This window comes from Cryptotermes secundus, unplaced genomic scaffold, assembly GCF_002891405.2.
Source record: "Cryptotermes secundus unplaced genomic scaffold, Csec_1.0 scaffold342, whole genome shotgun sequence".
Classification (NCBI taxonomy): Eukaryota; Metazoa; Arthropoda; class Insecta; order Blattodea; family Kalotermitidae; genus Cryptotermes; species Cryptotermes secundus.
The window spans coordinates 460,050-479,748 of NW_019721764.1; the positions used below are offsets into that span (position 1 = coordinate 460,050).

A 19,699-nucleotide genomic window follows, 5' to 3' on the forward strand; every position below is an offset into this window, starting at 1 on the left:
AGAATAAGCCATCAGATTTCACATCACATCCACAGTAAAGCACATTAAGTATTTTTACATTGTTTCCATTTTATTTTCTTTTATTGTACAGATGCACCATTTATGCAGCACAAATTATATCTTATTTCTTTAACAGTGACCTGTAATTGAAAATGTTTTTAAGTGCATGGTGAATAGGCAAATATATTTAAATTTGTTTAGATTCCTTTATTTTGTGTCGTAGATATGTATGCAATTTTTAAATCGTAGAACAGTCGTGATTGGGACTGGTGACATCTTGGATTAAATGAACGCTGTAGGTCTGCCAGAAAGTCTTTCCATTTTATTATTAACTTAAAGAAATTGTTTTAATATTTCAGAGTATTTTGCCTCTGTTTGTATACAACTTTGCCAGACCTTGAATAGCTTCTATTAATGTTTATGTTTTGACCTATTGTTTTCAGGTTCTGTTATTGGAACTATAACCATTTTAATGGATTTTTCATGAAATTACATGACTATATTTTTTTATTCAGACTTCATTTTATGTAGGATTCTGTTTTCAAACTTTGTCCTTATTTTTATTCACTAAGCAGAAGAAAGTAAATCACTTGTAAAAATAACTATATTCTGCAATGTGCCACTACGTAGTTTGGTAAATAGGTACCAACATTCTGAAGAAACTCACTGCCTCCATCTTCAGGGTCATTTTTATGGAAACATAATAGCAGATTAAGATTTATAGTCTTCTGAGAAATAATGTCATGGAAGTTTGTAGTTTGGTTTTCCCAAATTCTGGGCACTCTTATACCCAACTACATGACATTGAATCCCAGAAAACTGTAAGCTTGATACTCACTGCCATGAAAATCTGAGGTAGCACAAACTGGCAGATATGCGTAACCAAAGTTGTTGTATCATTTTGAAAAAATTTTTTCCTCTCAGATTCTGTCATTCATCTGGCCTTTGGGTTGAGTGACACTCCTAAATTAGTGATTTATTTTCAAAGTATAGGACAGAAATACACATTGCTGAGTGAAGTCTCATCATTTGAAAACAGTGTAATTTTAGCTGGCAGCAGACAACTAAGTATTCATAAATACACAGACTGTAATAAGGAATTATGGGAGTTAGAGATATTTTACTGCCTTATATTGAAGTTAAAAAATCTATTGATATTTGTTTAGTATCTAACTGTAATCCAGACAATGCTTTCATATATGGAGATTGTTTTATTTATAACACAGGGGGATCTTAATATTCTTCAAACTGTCCCAATTTAGCCTGTTTTACTGTTTTAACATATATGTGATTCACAACATAGGTTTTCCTAAGGTCATAAATTTGGTCTTATATATTGTACAAATTTTGAAGCAGAAGTTTGAAAAACACATAAGCATATTTGTGCATCTGGATGCAGACTTTTGTATTTTTATCTCCAGGAAGTCTGATACAGTCTGCGTGTCTGTACATTGTTTTCTGTTCTAGTCACATTGGAGGTATTGAAATGTATATATAGCAAAAGAAAATTTCTAAAAGAATTAGTTGTTTAGAAATATGTTACTTTTATTTGGTAAAGAATTTTCTTCCTGCTAGAAATTAGGTCCATTATGGTAATGTTTTCCTAATGGGTCCTCTTCCATTGTATTTAGTAAACATTCTGCATGACATCAGGATGTGTGAGAGTTCCTATATATATTTCAGGTATGGTATTTAGTCATTTTATTACCATTTTATTTGAAATTGGCTGAAATGATACTCACTGACCCATTAAATGTGTGCCCTTCAATAGACCTCTCTAGGCACAGAATATATGGTATTTGCCCACATATAAAGTGCGCTTTTTTCTATCCAAAGACATGTTCCACATTATATATTGAAGTACCTAACAGAACTGAAGCTACATTAACACAGTATGTAGTCAGTCTTATTGGGCAAATGCAGTGTAAGTTTTCGGACATGTCATTTAATTTTAATCAGCAGAAGAAAAGCATTTATGTTTTATAATTCACTTTACTAGAAGAAGGTGAAAGAACGATATTTCAAAGGACCAATCATTCGGATATACAGAAATTGTCTTGAGCCTGTAGTCTGTAGTACTGCTTGTGGATGCTTGCACAAGACCTATTTAAATCCATATTTCCTTCTTTAAATGACATATTGTTTGGATAGTAAGCCATTTTAAATTATTGAAAGTGCTGTTGAGTTGGAATTACGAGCCATCACAAATATGATTATGCAGTTCATTGATTATATATTGATGTTCCACAATGAATTATGAATTTTTGTGTTGGTGCCACTAATCAGTCTTTATATGCAGTAATGAACCTGAGATGAAAAAAACATTGCCTAGTGTTTATGGATGTTTTCATGTTTCTATTGTTAATCTGATTTGATTTTCAGCAGAATAGACCTGTAATTAATTAAAACCACTGTAAAAAATACTTAATTTTTCTGAATAAGAAGCAGAGCTCCCTCTCTTTCTTTCCCCTTTTTCTGTAGTACCATTACCACTTTTATTTCATGTTTGCCAAGATATGTTCTTGAGTAAACATAAGGGATTGCACAAATACTGTCCGGGTTATAACGAAGTACTGTTTATACTGTTAAACGTTCACTGCCCCTACTTACATAATGGATAGAAATGGACAGTAAGAATGTGCAGAAACTATCCTTCTCCTGTTATGGTCTAGACTTTTCATTTAACAAACACTGTTGGAAGATTGGAACAGTATCCACTGATATTAGCCATGTTTTTTTTTTTTGTGGGGTAGGGGGGTTGTTTTTTCCCTCTGCGAAAGAAGGTGGCAGTTCTTGTATGTCTGTTGCAAGTCAGGGGCCAAGGTTTGTTAAAAGTGAGGGAATGGCATGCTCTGCACTGTGTTATACGTTCAATATTGAAACATTTTATATATCAATCATTAAATGATTGTATTTCAAGAATGTTATTAATTTATTTTTAATAATGGACTTTTTGTTTTAAGGAGAACGTGTCAGTACTTCAGAGAGAAATGTTAACAGTGACCTAAAATTTTATGGAATGTAGTAGTATTCCTTTGTGGGCCAGTCAGTGTTGTCTTGCAGGCTTCATCTGTCCTTCAAGCTGTAGTTTGCCCATTTTTGCTATGTTCTACATGGAGAAGTAATATGTTTCAGTGCTTCTTTGTCAGAATTGTAATACAGTTCTTTTTTTGTCCCCCCCCATATAATAAAAGAATCCCACAGTAGACTTACCTGAGTTACTGCCAGATCAGTACAGCCTTCCAAGTTATTGAAGTGAACACTGTTAATTCCCATTGTATGTTATCAGTGCAGATTCCTACTGTTGTGTATGCTTATGATTTTAAAGATTTTTATTATATTCTATTGTGAACATGTACAGCAATAGTAAAATAATTATAATAATTCTTTTATAAAAATTATATGCTTATTATATTTGTAAATAATATTCTGTGCTTCCAGAGCCATTACACTCTATAAATCATCCATACACAATTGTTGTTCTGTACATTCCTTGTGTGGAAACATTCCACATGCATTTGAAATACTTGTATATTGTGTAAGTATATATGTTGGTAATATGTAGTCTCAGTTTTACATATTTACTGCTCTGTGATATAGAATTATATATAAATTCACTTTTTATTGTGTTTCATTTTAGTAACCAATGTCAGCTATGAGGATTACTCAGTTCCTTTGTCCTATCATTTTCGCTAAAAAATAATGCATGCCTCAAACTTTCTGGCAAAAGCCACTAAACTTTTTCAGTTGTTAGGGAACCTGAAGATTTGTTGACCTAATTCTGAATCAGTTCAGTGCAGTTTATATCCCCAGAATATGCTTAATACTGTACAAAGTCTGATATTCTTGCAGAAATTAACATAAAAGTTATAGTCTTTTGGGATCTGATACCATATTGTTTTGTAGATAGGCACCAGGGTTCGAGAGGAATATTCAGTCTTGAAATAGATGCAGCAGGGTCCATAAAAATGTAGGTACCAGCACCTGTCAAACTGCATAGCATCACATGCCAGAATACCATGATCTTCATGTTCAGTATAGTATTATCTGTATCTTGATCTCCTAATTAGTCTTCTGTATTCTGACTTTAAGTTCAGAATATCTAGAAACATGTACACTACAACTATGGAGTTGAAAAATCCTGATGTACAGAAATTCTGTCTAATTTATGCATTTACTTTATGTATTTTGTGCAGAGAATGCGTATAAAAATGGTGTTCAGAGGCAGGGTCTGTTTTCATCATCAGGTTACGGAAAGGACACAGATAAAGGCACTTTCAAAATTATAATTTTTATCTCTTTAATTCTTGATAATACCAAACTGCTGTCACAAACCATCAAGACCACATCACATAGTTTGTTCATAAAACAGGAAAATCTCAGGTCCCATAAGCACAAAACACAGCTTCAAAATGTCTTTTTATGCAAGACACTGTCTTCAGTTGGTACAATAAAGAAATATTACAATCAAATTTCAGTTATCAAGAACTGGTCTGGTTAGTAGGTAACGTACAGAAATTGTTGAAACAGATTTGTATATGTATGGAAAGCTTAGTCATTATAGCAACTAGGCTATGGTGTGTACAGCTGAGGAATCAGAGTTGGATTCTCAGTAGGGGCAGGAGATGTTTCTTCTCTACAATGGGTACCAGGGGCTGTTTCCCTAGAGGACTATTTTTTTTATTGCTAGTGGGGTGGGACTAAGTCCCTTATACTGCAGCCACTTCTGGCCTATTGTACCAGCCCCAGATGATAGGTGAGGGTAACTGTGGAGCAATTGGTGGAATGAAGATTGGCAGGAGAAACCGAAGTACTCAGAGAAAAACTGCCCCAGCGGCACTTTGTCCACCACAAATCCACTTGACCAGACCCGGGATCGAACCTGGGCCGCTGCGATGGGAAGCCAGCGACTAACCACTTGAGCTATGGTGCGGCCTCCCTAAAGGACTAACCACTCTCCTGTATCTAGTACCCAGGGATAACTTTACCATACCTTTATTAAATTTTTTTTTAATATTCTATCTTTAATTCAGTTTCTAGCAGACTTTTAATTATTATTTTTTATTCAGAATGGTAATACTAATAGCTACCAGAATCAGCATGATTTTGAAATCTCCTTTGTGTACAGGTACTACAGGTTGATGACTGCAGTCACTAGAAGTAAAATCATAAATTCCCTGTGCTTAATTAATAAAGCACCATGCCGTGAAGACAAATGTAGGTATAGCTCCACCATTCTTGACCTCAGCACTAGATGAAGGTTAGTGGCCAGCTTCACTCCCCGGCTTCTTTACCCCCAGGGAAGGAGACCCCAGTACAGATTGGATAGGAGGCTGGGTTGGCCCCAGAGGTGGTCTGGATGTTGTGGAGGAGAGTAAAATCTCTTTCCCCTGCCAGAAATCGAACCTCAGGCATTCAGCTTCTAGCCTGTTGCTATACTTATTGAACCAGTGACTAAAGGTGCTTCTAGGAAAAGATTACTTTGAATCCATCCCATAAGTATTTGATGTACTCTACTGCAAGCCTTTTATGTTCAAATTCTGAATTTGATGCAAAAAATACCTATGTAAGATTTGAGACTTTCATGGCGGTGACTATGAAGAAAGCAGTCTTCTGGGATTTCTTAAAAAAATACCTAGTTCAAGAATAATAATATCAGTTGTATTTATTGTACTTAAAGTCAACACCATCATCCTAAACTAGCTCAGTAATGTTATCAATTCCTAATCCCTATCCCCTCCAAAGTCCACCAAATCCCTGACCCCTTCCATATCCTCCAAATCCCTGACCCCTTCCATATCCTCCAAATCCCAGGCCTCCCCATGGTCTTCCAAATCCCAGGCCTCCCCAAGGTCCTCCAGATCCCAGGCCTCCCCAAGATCCCCCAAGTCCCCGACCCCCCAGGTACCCCCGATGTCCTCCAAATCCCTGATACCAAGGGCTGCCAAATCCTAGTCCAATTTGATTTGCTGTTTGAAGGTCATCTTCTTTTGAAGACTGCATGCTCTCTGTTGTAATGGCTACTGCTGGCTCTGATGAAGATTGCAGTGATGGATTATTGGTTGGTGAAGTGCTTCTCTCTTTGGAAGTCTCCTTTTCGTTTGAATTCTCAGAACTCTTTGCAAGACAAGGTACTGTCATCAGCACCAGTAAAATATATGGCATCTGTAAACAAGTTTGAAATATTTTTTAAGAATAATAAAATTGCAAAACATGAATTTAAATGTGACAGAATCATTAAATGAAAGAGTGGAGGAGTATGAGAGAAAGAATAAGAATAAATTTTAGGAGTATCAGTGTGGAAGAAATGTGCGGCACCTGGACTAGCTGATGTACACGTCTAATTTTAGCAGTGACAGATGTTCTAGTAATAGTAGTAGTAGCAGCCATACTAGTTCTCAGATTGGGAGTATACAAAATATGGATTAAAATCTCAAGATCAATGTTTTTCGTGACATGTTCTGCACCACGTACAGGTATGAGAAAGGAAAAGCTGCTGTCAAGTAATTATGGATATGTCTCTGTTAGGGAGTAAAGGCTCCATGCATGTCCATCATTTTTCTAATTCATTTTATGTTTGGCCTTACCATATATGTTGCTAACCTCAGAAGTAACTCAGTGGGGAAAATGTATGAGTGTATGCCATATTCACATTCTTTCTGCATGTCATGATACAATACAACATAAAGTAGGCACAGATGAATCTAACATAGTACAACCATAACTAGACTAGAAGCCAATCCAAACCCAGTTCAACCCAACCAAATTTTACTTAAACTAAGCAAACCAAATTCACTGAACTAATCCTGAACCAGGTACAAATGTATAGGGCTTCAATGACTGACAGACCTTGACAACAATGATGCAATCTAGAATCAGCAACAATACTGATTCCATTACTCACACTAATGCCAGTCTTAACACTTCTTAAAGGCAGCTCCAGTACTAATGCTGCCAATGAATTTGATGTCAAAACAAACGCAGAGCAAATGAAAGCATAATCTAAAACAAGGTAACTTTAAACAAACCAACATAACTGAAATTACCTAATGTGACCTAACTACACGTAACTACATGGAGCTGAGCCTTTGAGATTCTGCTAGATGTGCAGCTGCTCAAGAATTTCCCAACATTTTATGGAACATGAAGGTTCATTACCATGTTCACAAGAGTGCTCCTCTGGTCCCTACCCCGATGATCCAAAGAAGCCAGGCAAGTTTGAGGCCCTTTATGACATTACGTAACAAGCTCATTCGTTACGGTGAAGAGGTGTTAGCCCCATGCCCAACCTACAAGCTGGAAGACTGTATCACAAAATTAATGGAATACTTTGGATTTCTTTAGTAAGGCAGTGTGTGAAATTGTTTTTTGCAATACTACAGGTATTCAATATTGTGGGGACTTTTTCAAATATTCATAAATTATTTAGTTGGTAGGTCCCTTGTCACCAACTGTTACTGCGCCCAAGCACGAGTAGTCTGAACACATTTTGAGAACACTTCTGAGCACAAATTATCAAGCTCATCATTAAGTAATTTTCTCCAGTACCCTGTTCATTTCTTTTAAATCCAAATAATACCTTCAATACTCTGTTCTTGGTCACCTTTAGTCTCAAAATTAGAATGTTCAAACGGAGAAAATGTAGGTTAACTTACCAAGATCATTGTGGTATCAGGTTGAAACTGTGGCTTGTAACTTAGTGTCTTACTAACACTGGGCAGTAAGTACCCACTGGATATGTTCCTGAGCATATAGCTGTGTGTGTGTGTGTGTACTTTGCACAAAATTAGACCTTGAACAGATAAATTACCAAAGGAGATACTTAAACAGAAGTAGGAAGGACAGTCAATAAGCAATGACTTAATGGAGTAGGAACAGAAGAAGTTGGCTTCATTTTCAGAGCCAGTTTCAGGGTACAGTAAACAGAACGATTTATGCTTGGTTCATGTTTTTAAATCAGAGAAAAAGGGATAAAAATCCATTCACTATAAAAGACAGTGTTACAGAATGCCTAAAAATGGGAAAAATTTTTGCCATATCCAAAGCAACAGAACATTGGCATTCATGAGAAACAAGGAAATAATGCAAAATGTTTTACAAAAACCCAAGGAAATGGGCCACTTGGGAGACCTAGTGTATGAGGGTGTGAACTGAATTCAGTTGGCTCAGATTAGTATTCAATAGTAAGCTTTTACAGAGATGAATGTTTGGATTCCTTGCAAACATGACATTTCTTGATCAACTAAATGACTGTCAACCATTCACTGAAGGCTGAACCGTGGAGTTAGTTTACTAAAAACTAGTATGTTTTTCTCTTGTAGGACTGTTTGTACAACAATCACTATAACAAATGTTTGCAGAATTTCTTCCATGTTTACCTGCTAATTATCTCTAAATGTAGTTCCTGTTCACAACAGTCAGAAAGTATTTTTATGTGTGCCTAGTTAAACAGAGCCATAATCCTGGACGTTAGACACCAGCATCTCACTGTGGAAGCCCAGGTTCAGTCCCATAAGAGTCATGATGGTCACCTGATTTATCCATGGATATATCTGATTCTGACAGTCTTAAACATTTTTTATGGTGCATCATCATCATCCTGTATGGATATATGGAAAATAAAGGAAATGAATGAATGAATGAATCATCAGGTAGTGATCTAATCAATATGTCATCTTTAGAGAGTTACTACACTATATTTTCAATTTATGATGAAAACCAAAATTGCCATATTGGAGATCCTCATTAAACATGGAGGGCTTTTCTTGCATAAGATTGCCTTTTTGAGGTATGATGTAACCTCAGAAATATTTAGACAAATTATGCATAACCTTTGTGAATGATGGAAGAACCTAAAATTATGTACTGAAACTCATGGTGGAGAAGGTGGGAAAATGCAACAGGAGCATTGTTAGTGGATTTGTGATTATACTTATGTATGTAATTAATCAGTTCCATATTAATGCATTTGTTTAACATTATTTGATATGTGTATTTGAAAAAGTTTATTGTGTGACCAAGAGAGTGTACTGAAAAGTCAGCATGTGTTTTGGTTTTTGGAAATACACTTGTCACCTCACTATGGGCAAGTTAANCATACCTTTTTTGTTGTTACCTTCTTGATGCATATATAGGTTCAAATGAAAGTACAGTATTTGATTTCACTACGAACGCACACAAACCAGATCACGCTCTGTATCTCAGCCACAATGCAGCTGTCTGTTCATTCAAATAGAAGGGGCAATAAGCTTTTGCAGCCCTAACGGAAGGTTTTAGCACTGAAGAGGGGACCCCTATAGCTTTCTCTTGAATAGCCATTCTTTCATTCTTCTGACCTTCGGTCAAGTATTCGAAAATCCGAAGGGTGTAAGCAGCGCTAGCAGAAGATCAAATGATTTTATTGCTTCCATCTGTTTTATGACACCAGAGACTGCTAAAATTTGTCAGGTGTTACAAACAGAAATTAATTTATAATGCAGAATAACTCTGTGAAGAACTGGGAAACCATTTTTGCAGTACGCATCAAAATTAAAACACAAAAAATTGAAAATAGAGTATAACACTTTGTATTAAAAATTTCAAATCTTCCGTTATAATATGTGACATTATGTTCTTTTCTTATATAAATAAAGTTATTTCCATCCATTTATCATAAAAATTGAGCTGGATAGAGCACTTTTAAACACAACGCTTAAAATTGATTAAGCGCCTAACAGGAACGGGCATTTAAACGAGCACCAGCAGCGGGCATTTAAATAAACTCCGGCCAGCTCAAGCTTACCACTATTTCGAAGTCCGGCGTTTAAAGGTTAATAGAACCCAGTGTGGATATGTAATACATATATTTTTTGTCTAAGTATTCAATAAACAAATTATTTATCATAATTTGTAAGGTACGAAAACAAATTAGAGAATGCATTCTTTTGTTATCTGATCACAGCATTTAAAGCTGAGTTTTCAATATGTCGTATAAAATATTTGTCTGAAGCATACTGTTAGACTTTAAAAGACTACTGCATTCCTTGCATACAGGATTGACAACTTTGCTATTCAGATGTATTAGTAATATTTTGTCTGAAACTGTACTGTAATGAGGTAGTAATATTCCAGAAGCCCTTTAATATATCTCAATGCAGCCATACACCTGTTTTGACAACTAATTTGTACACCAGCGGAAATAAGTATAAATTATAATTTAAACATCAGAACATTTCAAAACTGAACTTTGCCTGATGTTTCAAGGGGAGGTGAAATATTAAAGACTTACTCAAAATACAAGTTTATACATGATTTAAAGTAAGTAAGGCTAAAGTCCCTATGTTTAATTGAACACACACTATGAAAATGTATGGAGGAGTGGAGGCATGGTTCCATGCATCCTTAACCTTGGCAATGGACTGAGGTGACTGGTCAGCTTTGTGCCTCAGCCCACTGAATTGGAGATTGGGTGGATCCTAGAGTCAGTTTGAGTACTGTGGAGAAGAGAACAATTTCTTGCTTCTGCCAGAAATTGAATACCAGTTCCTTTGTTGTTCAGTCTGCAGTCTAGTCACTGTGCTGACTGAGCTATCATAATTATATACAATAAAACCTCACTAATCTGGAGTGACTGGGGCGGTGGGGGTGAAGAGGTCATCTAGATTAAGCAATAATCCAGATTAATGAAGCAAAAGTTAGGCCTAAAGGACAAAAAATCAGAACACAATTAAATGGAAAATTTAATGATATAAGTAATACTGATGAAAATAAATAAAAAATATCACTGTAGAGCCTTTATTTAAAAGTCATAAAAAATAGGACATTTATTCATCGACAGAAGGCTCAGAAGTTGTCCTTGTTTTTGACTATAATAATGCAGATTTGAAGAAACTGTCAAGTTCTATCAGAACAGACAAGCGACTCCTCTGCCTTCCCAAATGCCATGTGTCTTTTGAAGTATGTACTCAACTGTGAACAGCATTTTTCATATTTTGATCTGGATTAACTGTAACCAGATTAGCAAGAATTTACTGTAATTGTACTAATTCATAAGTATATGATTACATACAAAGGCCTGTATCTTAAATCATACATTTTCTGTCCTACAATAATGCCAAAACAAGTGCATATTTGTGTGCATAGTTTCTCTTTGCTACATTAATAAACTAAATAAAATATTTTCTGAATTTATAATTTTTTGTTTCCACCTTAAATCTGTTATCAGACAGGAAATATTTCCATTGCCCATGCCCTCAGTGGTGAGTCTTTTACACCCAACAATTTTAGACTTGTTAATTTAAATGCACATCAAACACTGCTTTTTATTATGTTAAGTGCAGCATTATGTTCAGCTGCATTAGACATGGCAAAAGATTCAATTGGTTTCCTATTCTCTAATAAATTTGTTTATTCTTTCGTTCCAATTCTCCATAGTTTCATAATAACTGAACTTCTTATTTAACATTATTTCTTTTTATCTCTACAGCAAACAACTGCTCAGGTCCATCCTTTGTGCTATAAGTATCTGCTCATTCTAAAAGCAGCATTCCTGACTTAGTGGCTGGATGAATAATTTTTTCCAAATTTTACTATTAATTAATTAAATTAATTGATCAAATTTAATCAAAATCTTTCATTGCTGAGTTAATCTGTTGTAAGAATACAGCTGGAAGTATATGCAGCTAAGTCAAATATTTTCATTTTTTGAATTTTGGCATTTGGCATTTCACTCTTCAGATTTAACCCTTTATATGGTTTAACATTATAGCTTCCCCCCCCCCCCAGTTTTTGTATNAGCTCAAGTAAATGTAATATAACTCTAGACATATCAGTACAATATTTTGAAAATTAAATTCAACAGCAAGAGCATGCAATTTCTTGCAGAATATGGTGTCAGTTATGCAAACCTATACAACTTACTTGTGGAGTATTAAGAAAACCTGGAAATGGTTAAAATTCAAAATCAAGATTCTCTTGACATATCAACAGAACAGAGTTAGATGAACAAATATTAAGCCTAATTAAAATTTTAATTTTTATTCCTCATATATTTGATGTTTATCCTTTAACCTTCATGTTCAAAAATTTAAAACTAATCTGTTGTCTTAAAACGAACATGATCAACTAATCCAATAATACCAAAGATAAATATAATAAAACTTTAATTTCATTATAACAATATGGGAATACTGGATTTATCATCCCAATTATAATATTATTAGTTTTATCACATTCAAAACTTCAAACAGAAAAAAACCATGGCAATGGAATTGTAAAATATTCTAAACTAATTTTCACACTCACTTCCTAACATTTGGAATAAAACAAATTATTGAAATATGCACAATTATCTTATATTTGAAATCATGCAAGAAAATAAGTATTACAGTGTCGTAGCTCTCCCAGTTTATGTGGTGTAATGAGTAAGTATGGAAGGCCTATTTTGAATTGCATGTATAGATATATCCTATTTATTGACAGATGTCAAAAACACTGGAAGTCAGGGGAAGACAAATCAGGATGAAGACATTTATAATTTGAAACACTGGAAGTAATATAAAACTTCCTTACTATCACCACTAATGTCTTGGTCTACCACATCACCATCTATGTCTACCATACCCCCATACTCGTCTACCATACCCCCATCCACGTCTACCATACCCCCATCTAGGTATGCCATATGCCCCACCCCACCATGGCCAGCCATAGCCCCATACTGCATATATTTGCAATTGACTTGATGTTTGTAGATCATCATGTTCTGAAGACTTCAAATTATCTGTTTTATTTCTGATTGCTGTCCCATATGAAGACTGTAGTGATGGATTAGTGGTTGTTGAAGATTGTAGTAACAGGTTATTAGCTGAAAAATGTGTTGGATTATTAGTTGTTGAATACTGTAGTGATGGATTAGTGGTTACTAAAGATTGCAGCAGCAGGCTGTTGTCAGTTGAAAACTGTTGTGTTGTGTTGCTCTCAGTAGTGATCTCCTTTCCACTTAAACTCTGACTGTTGCTTGCAGCCACTAGTGCAAGTAAAGTATGCAGCACCTATAAACATTTAAAATAATTTTGGAAGCAGGGTTTTTCAAGTCATTGCTATTTGAAATGGGGGGGGGAGGGATTATTTTAAAGAATATTACTTGATCTGGAAAATATCATGTTAATATTCCATGAAAACACATATGGATGTTGAATATGTGGCCACCTTATATTAATAGCAGTGTAATATTTGGATATTCATAGCAGGAGGTTTGATTTGGTTCATCCTGCTCCATCACACTAGCAATAGTATGAAAGATTATTTGACTTATGGAAGAACAAGCTGAAGCAATTGCAAACGCAGAAAAATTAAACAACGAACAAAATATGGGATTTCATACTATTCTTGAGGCCATATACAGTAACTCAGACACTAATCAGCATTGCCTTTTTCTTAGTAGCCAAGCTGGAATTGGAAAGTCACATTTTTACTAAACCATACTACACACCATACAAGGCAAGGGAGATAGTGTTACTCCTGTTGTATCTACAAGTGCTGCAGTAACTCTGTTAGCAGGAAGCAGAACTGTTTGCCATTGAATGCAGCTTCAACAAGCAACTTAAAGCCAAACAGAGATGCTGAGACATTTCTCCAGTCAAAACTGATAGTGTGGGACAAAGCACCAATGATGCGCATTCATGCCTTTCAGAGGAGTAGACAGGCTGTGGCACAATTTTATAGAATTAGACAAGTATCTTGGAAGGAAAGTTATCCTATTAGGCGGGACCTACCGGCAATAATAAAAGGCTCAAGATTTCTAACTATTGTCAGTTACATAAAAGGACATAAACCATGAACCTAATTTCATGTACTGAAACTTACAGGCAATATGTAAACAACAGAATATGGGAAGGAATTTTCAGATTGGCTATTAGAAGTGATGGAAGAAGAGGTGCAACCATAACTGAAAGGCAGAGCAATGCTGTTACAAATGAGGATTCTTCAGAACTGAACAAAAACAATAGACTTCATGCCTGCAAAAGAGACTGTTTACAGAAGTGTGGATACTGTAGCAAACAAAGAATCACATGGCAATCTGGCATACCCTGAAGAGGTTCATAGTAGCTTCTAATTCCAACAGTAATGCCTCCTCATGAACTGAAACTGAAAGTAGGTGCTGTAATCATGATATTATGGAATCTTATGCCATTACAAACAGAGGTGATTTAAGAATTTGCAGGGTTCCAGGGCATTGAAAAATGTGATGAGATGTGGATTAGACAATTTATTATCTATTAGAATCAATAAAGACAGGATGCAAGAAGCACAGTGCTTTTGTTGCACCTAAAAGCCTACTTGTAGAGGCCTGTGTAACAGATTGATTGAACATGTATTTTTTTTTCTGTGGCGCTAGAGCCCCAATTTGGGCCTAGGCCTACCTCCATGAAACTCTCCGTTTCACTTCGGTTTACTAGATCTTACACATTCGGTAGGACTCCTTGGGCGAGTGATCAGCTCGTCGCAAGGGAGACAAACACAGAAAAACGCACACACACAAACTAAACATCCATGCCCTGAGTGGGATTCGAACCCATGATCTCGGCTTCCAAGCGAGCAAAGACAGTGCATGCCTTAGACCGCTCGGCTACCGTGACCGGTGATTGAACGGGGATACTGTTCTCATACTACTAATGCTTCTCATTCTACCTGATACAGATATATTTTTCAAATTCAAACGAAGACAATTTCCTATATGTTTAGCCTTTTCAACAACTATCAACAGGTCAGAGGGACAACTTTTACCAAAATCTGCTTATACCTTCAGAAACCTGCTTCCTGTCACAGGAAATTTTATGTTTCGCTCTCAAGTGTTGTGTCTGAGACAATCAAGATTGTTAATTCTGTTTACAGTGAAGTATGTGAATAAATAAATAGAATGTGCTGATCTTTAGCTAATAATCTTTAAGACTGGATAAAGTGGCATATGTTGTGAACGTTGTGATGGGTGCAGCTATTAGTTCAGATTATACTAATAAACACAGGAAAACATTCATCATTATCATCTCATAAAGTTGCTTACACACACACACATACATTCACTCATTCATTTCATGGATCCAGAGTTAGTCAAAAATGATCATAGGACATTGAATAAATCACAAAAACACAAAATATGTACCCACAGTACGACTGAAGCTTTCCCAGAAAGATACATAGAGAGGTCATATAAGGTATTCAAATGCTTCAAATAGATCCACACATACACATCCAGATACTCCTTTTGTGCTATTTTTGCAAAGCTTAAAGAAAATTATGAGTGATCTATAGATAATAAGAATTCATCAGCAAAACAGAATGAGTGTGTAATGAAGCATCTTTAAGTGATACTTTAAATTGTGCCTCTTTATTCATAAGACTTTTGAGACTAGATGGTAGATTGATGAAAATTTTGAAGCTGGCATAGTATGCACTTTTTTTTTAATACGAGAAGTTGGCATTTAGTCCATGAAGATCATGCTTATTCCTTACCATGATGACTGCAATGTTGAATTGAAACATTCCTGGTGTTATTTTTTTCTAACAGTCACGTGAATATGATGATACATGCCGATCGTTTTGTATGTGTGCTCATATTTATGCAGTGATATGTCCTTGAGCAGGTTTAATTTGGCTAAGTGGATGTTCAAACAGAGAGCGGGTAATCACAGAATGCACACGTCAGTCATACATTACAGCTAATTTTGTAGTAAATATAGCAAGGTTATTCATAAATGTTAGTGATTACACGGATCTATGAAAAATCTTGAGTTATATTTAAAAGAAACATTTTAAACAAAAATTAAATACTGTGTATCCCTGTAACAGGCCATGGAGGGTCATAGGATTGAGAGATGCTGAGGTTCCCACATTTTCTAGACAATCAGCTCATAGATGGCGGCAAGGTTGTCAGCCCTACGCGCCAGCCGCCCTTTACCCCCAAGACCATTTCAAGAATATTCCTGGTATTCATTTCTGTTACAGGCTGAGTTGACCCCAGAGCTATAGTGCAGCTGGAAGGATTAGGTCAATTGAAAAAATCCAACAACCTCATCGGGACTTGAACCCACGATCTTCCGGCTTGTAGCATAGTGCCTCAAATAAATCAGTGTTATCAACAGATAGAATATCCTCCATCCTCACAGTTAACAATTTCAGTAGCTTCCCTGATAATAAGGGGTTAAAGTGTAATGTTCGCTAAGGCTTGTTTTGTCAAGTTCAATTCCATATTTGGTCTTTACCCAGAGTTTTCAGTTATTGCTAATCACTGGTTTTCTACCCCAATCTCTTTTATCTGTTACAGTATCCTATGGGAGATATGACGGCCAGACTGGCCAGTGTGCACACAGGGAATCATAAATTTGAGGTATTCATATTGGGAATTGGCTGCCTTGATCATTCGACATAAGTCAAAACAAAATGAGATGTGCCTTAGTAATCATGTCATGTTAATTCATCCTTCATTCAGCTCCCGAACCCTTTGTGTTAATCATTCTGATGACATTTTGTACTTGTGACTTAACTGAACACAGTGGTTCTATAGAAATATGAAGTGTACATATTGTCTTTGAAGTTTTCAAAGCAGTGACTACAGGCACAATCTTCAAAGGTATAATGCTGGGTAGTGTGGTAGCCAGTGGTTCTGTATGGGTGTGAAACTTGGTCTCTGACATTAAGGGAGGAACATAGACTGAGGGTGTTTGAGAACAGGGTGTTGAGAATATTTGGACCAAAGAGAGATGAAGTCACAGGGGTTTGGAGAAAACTGCATAATGAGGAGCTTCATAACTTGTACTCTTCTCCAAATATAATTAGAATGATCAAGTAAAGGAGGATGAGGTGGACAGGTCATGTAGCACGAATGAGGGAGACGAGGAATGCATATAGGATATTTGTGGGAAAGCCAGAAGAGACCACAGGGAAGACCAAGGCGTACGTGGGTGGACAATATTAGAATGGATCTTAGAGAGATAGGAAGGGATGGTATGGATTGGATAGATCTGGCTCAGGATAGGGACCAGTGGAGGGCTCTTGTGAACACACCTTCGGGTGTGCTGGGAAATTCTTGAGTAGCTGCAGAATTGGCAGCTCCTCAAGAAGGGCTCAGCTCCGTCAGCCCGTGAGTGAGTGAGTACCAAATCACCAACCCGATATCGCCCGCGATCCTAGCGACTAACCGTTTGAGCTATGGCGCTGCCCTGCCAGTGTCCTTGAACAGAATCCACGTTTTCGCGCATAATATTACAGACGTACATATGAGTAATGGTATGAGGGGTGAGCCATAAAATTGGCCCTCGCACTGCGACCTTCAATGATCTATTGTGCTTCCCTTTTGGATTAATATTACAGACATACGTGTCAGTTAGGGTAGGTTTATGCTGGCACGTCAGTATGTTGGTAACCCGTACATTACGCTTTTCCATGATGAAAGCCACACAAGGTAAACTATAAGTTATAAACCTCAAATCTTACATATAAGATATACTGTCGAAAACACAGAAAGACTGCGCGTGTTCATCTCTTGACAGCCGCAAAAACTGCGTGTGACGGTGGTGTAAGTTGCCCGTGAAAGTGGAGATTTAAATTCGCCCAACTTAACCTATTAGAAGTCGATGCAAATGAGCCACACCCAGAAAAGTGGCTCAGGCTCAGAATGCCGGGAGGAAAAAGAAGGAGGAGCAAGGTACTTTGTTTTGTTTGAGGGTAATTATTTTCCGTAAGTTGGTAAATCATAGGACGTTGTGAAATTTGATAGATAGGAATGATTGTCTACGTTATAGAAGTACGATAGTTGTGAGGAATATCAAAGTTTGTTTATATATATATATATATATATATATATATATCATGCAGTTTTGAATGTGGGGATATTGTGTAAAGTGTGGGAGGTTGGAGACTTTTGGGAATGTGAAGGTTAATAAGCATTAAAAATACTTAGATATGTGAGGTATCTTGAAACATAGAATCGCCCTTGGATACATACTGATACGAAGCACCAATTAATTTACCCGAGCTGTGCCAGAATGTGGAGTGAGGCGATGCTTCAACTGAAGAGAACGCCCCGGGTGCAGACTGATATTACCTGCTCCTTTAAGTGAAGAATGTAGCCCTAGATGATGGCGACAGATAATTGAGAGGTAAGATGGGATCTGTTATATGATACAGGTTACTTGTTATTACAGTATATTGGAACGTTGGGACTGCTTGTAGAGTATGGGGATAAAGCGGACAAAATAAATATGGAAATTAAGAAGTCACAACAGGAAGACAAAGGAGGGGGAAAGGAAGAAGATAAGGAAAGTGAAAACCTGAGTGAGGGTGAACAGACAATGAGGACATTTGAAGGTGTTGTAGGTGGGGAGGGCTCTAAGAAACAACAAATGTCAACAGTAAGATGTAAAGAAGCGGTGAGCGTTAACTCAAATAAATGTAAATTAGGAAATAATATATTTTTTTTTCAATTCAATTTTATTTCATCCATGAATCATTATACATGATATGGGACAAGTCAAAGATTAATATTAATACTAATACTAAATAGTAATAAGAATATAATAATACAGAAATAGTATGCCAAATTATAATAATTGATAATAATAATAATAATATAGTAATACAGAGATAATAATATGACAGTATAATTAGTCTTGAAAACAGTTTCTGTGGTCTTAAATCCTCCATATGTCCTATTGTACCTTTACTGGTGGTAATGCCTATGGAGATTTGATGGAATGAGGANCACAGGAACATATCAAACCATAAGCCATACAACCTCAAGCTGACGTCTCCCATCTTCGGGATGAATTAACAAGGAGGAGTTCAGCATTTTATATCAAATATTTTAACATTTTAGCGTTTTAACTTAAAAATAGGTTCGGATGAAAAGTGAGAACTTGAGAGTGTACTCAACTATCTTAGCATGTTTTGTGCTTTTACGCGTCAACATATCGTAGCAGCGTCCACATGACAAACATAATTGTGAACATCAAAAAAAGCGACAGTGTTTCCATAATTATAGCAAGTGCCTCTGATGATGGTTGTGTCAAACCGAAACATGTAAGGCAGAAATAATAATAAAAAAGTGACCTACAAATTGTTACACTCGACGGACTTTCTATTAACTTTATGATAAACGTAATTTTAAGTCAAATAATTGTAATGTAATGAATCAAAATAACTTCATAATTTACCATCAAAATATTAGGAGTATCAATAATAAAACAGATGAATTAATATTAGCATTTACTTCTGAGCTACCACATGCTATTTGTTTATCAGAGCATCATTTAAAAGAGTTTGAAATAAACAGTATTACTCTGAACCAATATGTATTAGCTAGCAAATACTGCAGGAAAAATTTTAAGCAGGGAGGTGTATGTATCTTTGTCCGAATGAATATACAATTTACACATATAAACAATATTGTTACATGTAAAGAGAAAGATCTAGAAATGTGTGGTGTTCAAGTGAATTCACCAAGTATGTACATAATATGTATTTATAGGGCCCCAACTGGTGATTTTAATTATTTCTTGGAAAATTTAAACAAATTCCTGAACAAATTGTGCAGAAACTCAGAAAACATAATAATATGTGGGGATGTGAATATAAATTACCTGGTGGATACTATTTACAAACAAGAACTGGATTCGCTACTAGCTTCATATGGGCTATATAGTACAGTTTGATTGATTGATTG

The 19,699-nt window shown here is 36.0% G+C and overlaps 1 protein-coding gene and 1 long non-coding RNA gene across 5 annotated transcripts in view; one reads left to right on the forward strand and one right to left on the reverse strand.

Moving 5' to 3' along the window:
- Positions 1-5,362: 5,362 nt before the first annotated feature.
- On the reverse strand, positions 5,363-17,682 carry LOC111875678 (glycine-rich cell wall structural protein). Of its 4 annotated transcripts, XM_023872100.2 has the most exons (3): positions 15,493-15,754; positions 12,903-13,031; positions 5,363-6,165 (listed from the first exon to the last, which is right to left on the reverse strand). In XM_023872100.2, exons 1-3 carry the CDS (start codon positions 15,520-15,522, stop codon positions 5,731-5,733), a joined length of 594 nt encoding a protein of 197 aa, XP_023727868.1. In that variant the 5' UTR covers positions 15,523-15,754; the 3' UTR covers positions 5,363-5,730. The 4 variants fall into 4 exon arrangements, 2 of the variants coding, with proteins under 2 accessions (XP_023727868.1, XP_023727869.1); XM_023872101.2 differs by lacking the exons at positions 12,903-13,031; positions 15,493-15,754 and adding an exon at positions 7,656-8,372; XR_002844784.2 differs by lacking the exons at positions 12,903-13,031; positions 15,493-15,754 and adding an exon at positions 17,473-17,676 and having other exon boundaries at positions 6,100-6,165.
- Positions 17,683-17,850: 168 nt separating this feature from the next.
- LOC111875681 overlaps positions 17,851-19,699 on the forward strand; it is an 18,204-nt gene continuing 16,355 nt past the window's right edge. Inside the window, exon 1 of the long non-coding RNA XR_002844787.2 lies at positions 17,851-18,137. This is a non-coding gene — a long non-coding RNA (uncharacterized LOC111875681). The remainder of the gene's footprint in view (positions 18,138-19,699) is intronic.

Coding starts and splice junctions, on each gene's coding strand:
- LOC111875678 (XM_023872100.2), bottom strand. CDS start 15,522: ATGTTTCAATTCAACATTGCAGTCATCATG. Junction 13,032..15,492: donor TCAACATTGCAGTCATCATG/GTAAGGAATAAG, acceptor AAATGTTTATAG/GTGCTGCATACTTTACTTGC. Junction 6,166..12,902: donor GCCTGCTGCTGCAATCTTTA/GTAACCACTAAT, acceptor ACTTGTTTACAG/ATGCCATATATTTTACTGGT.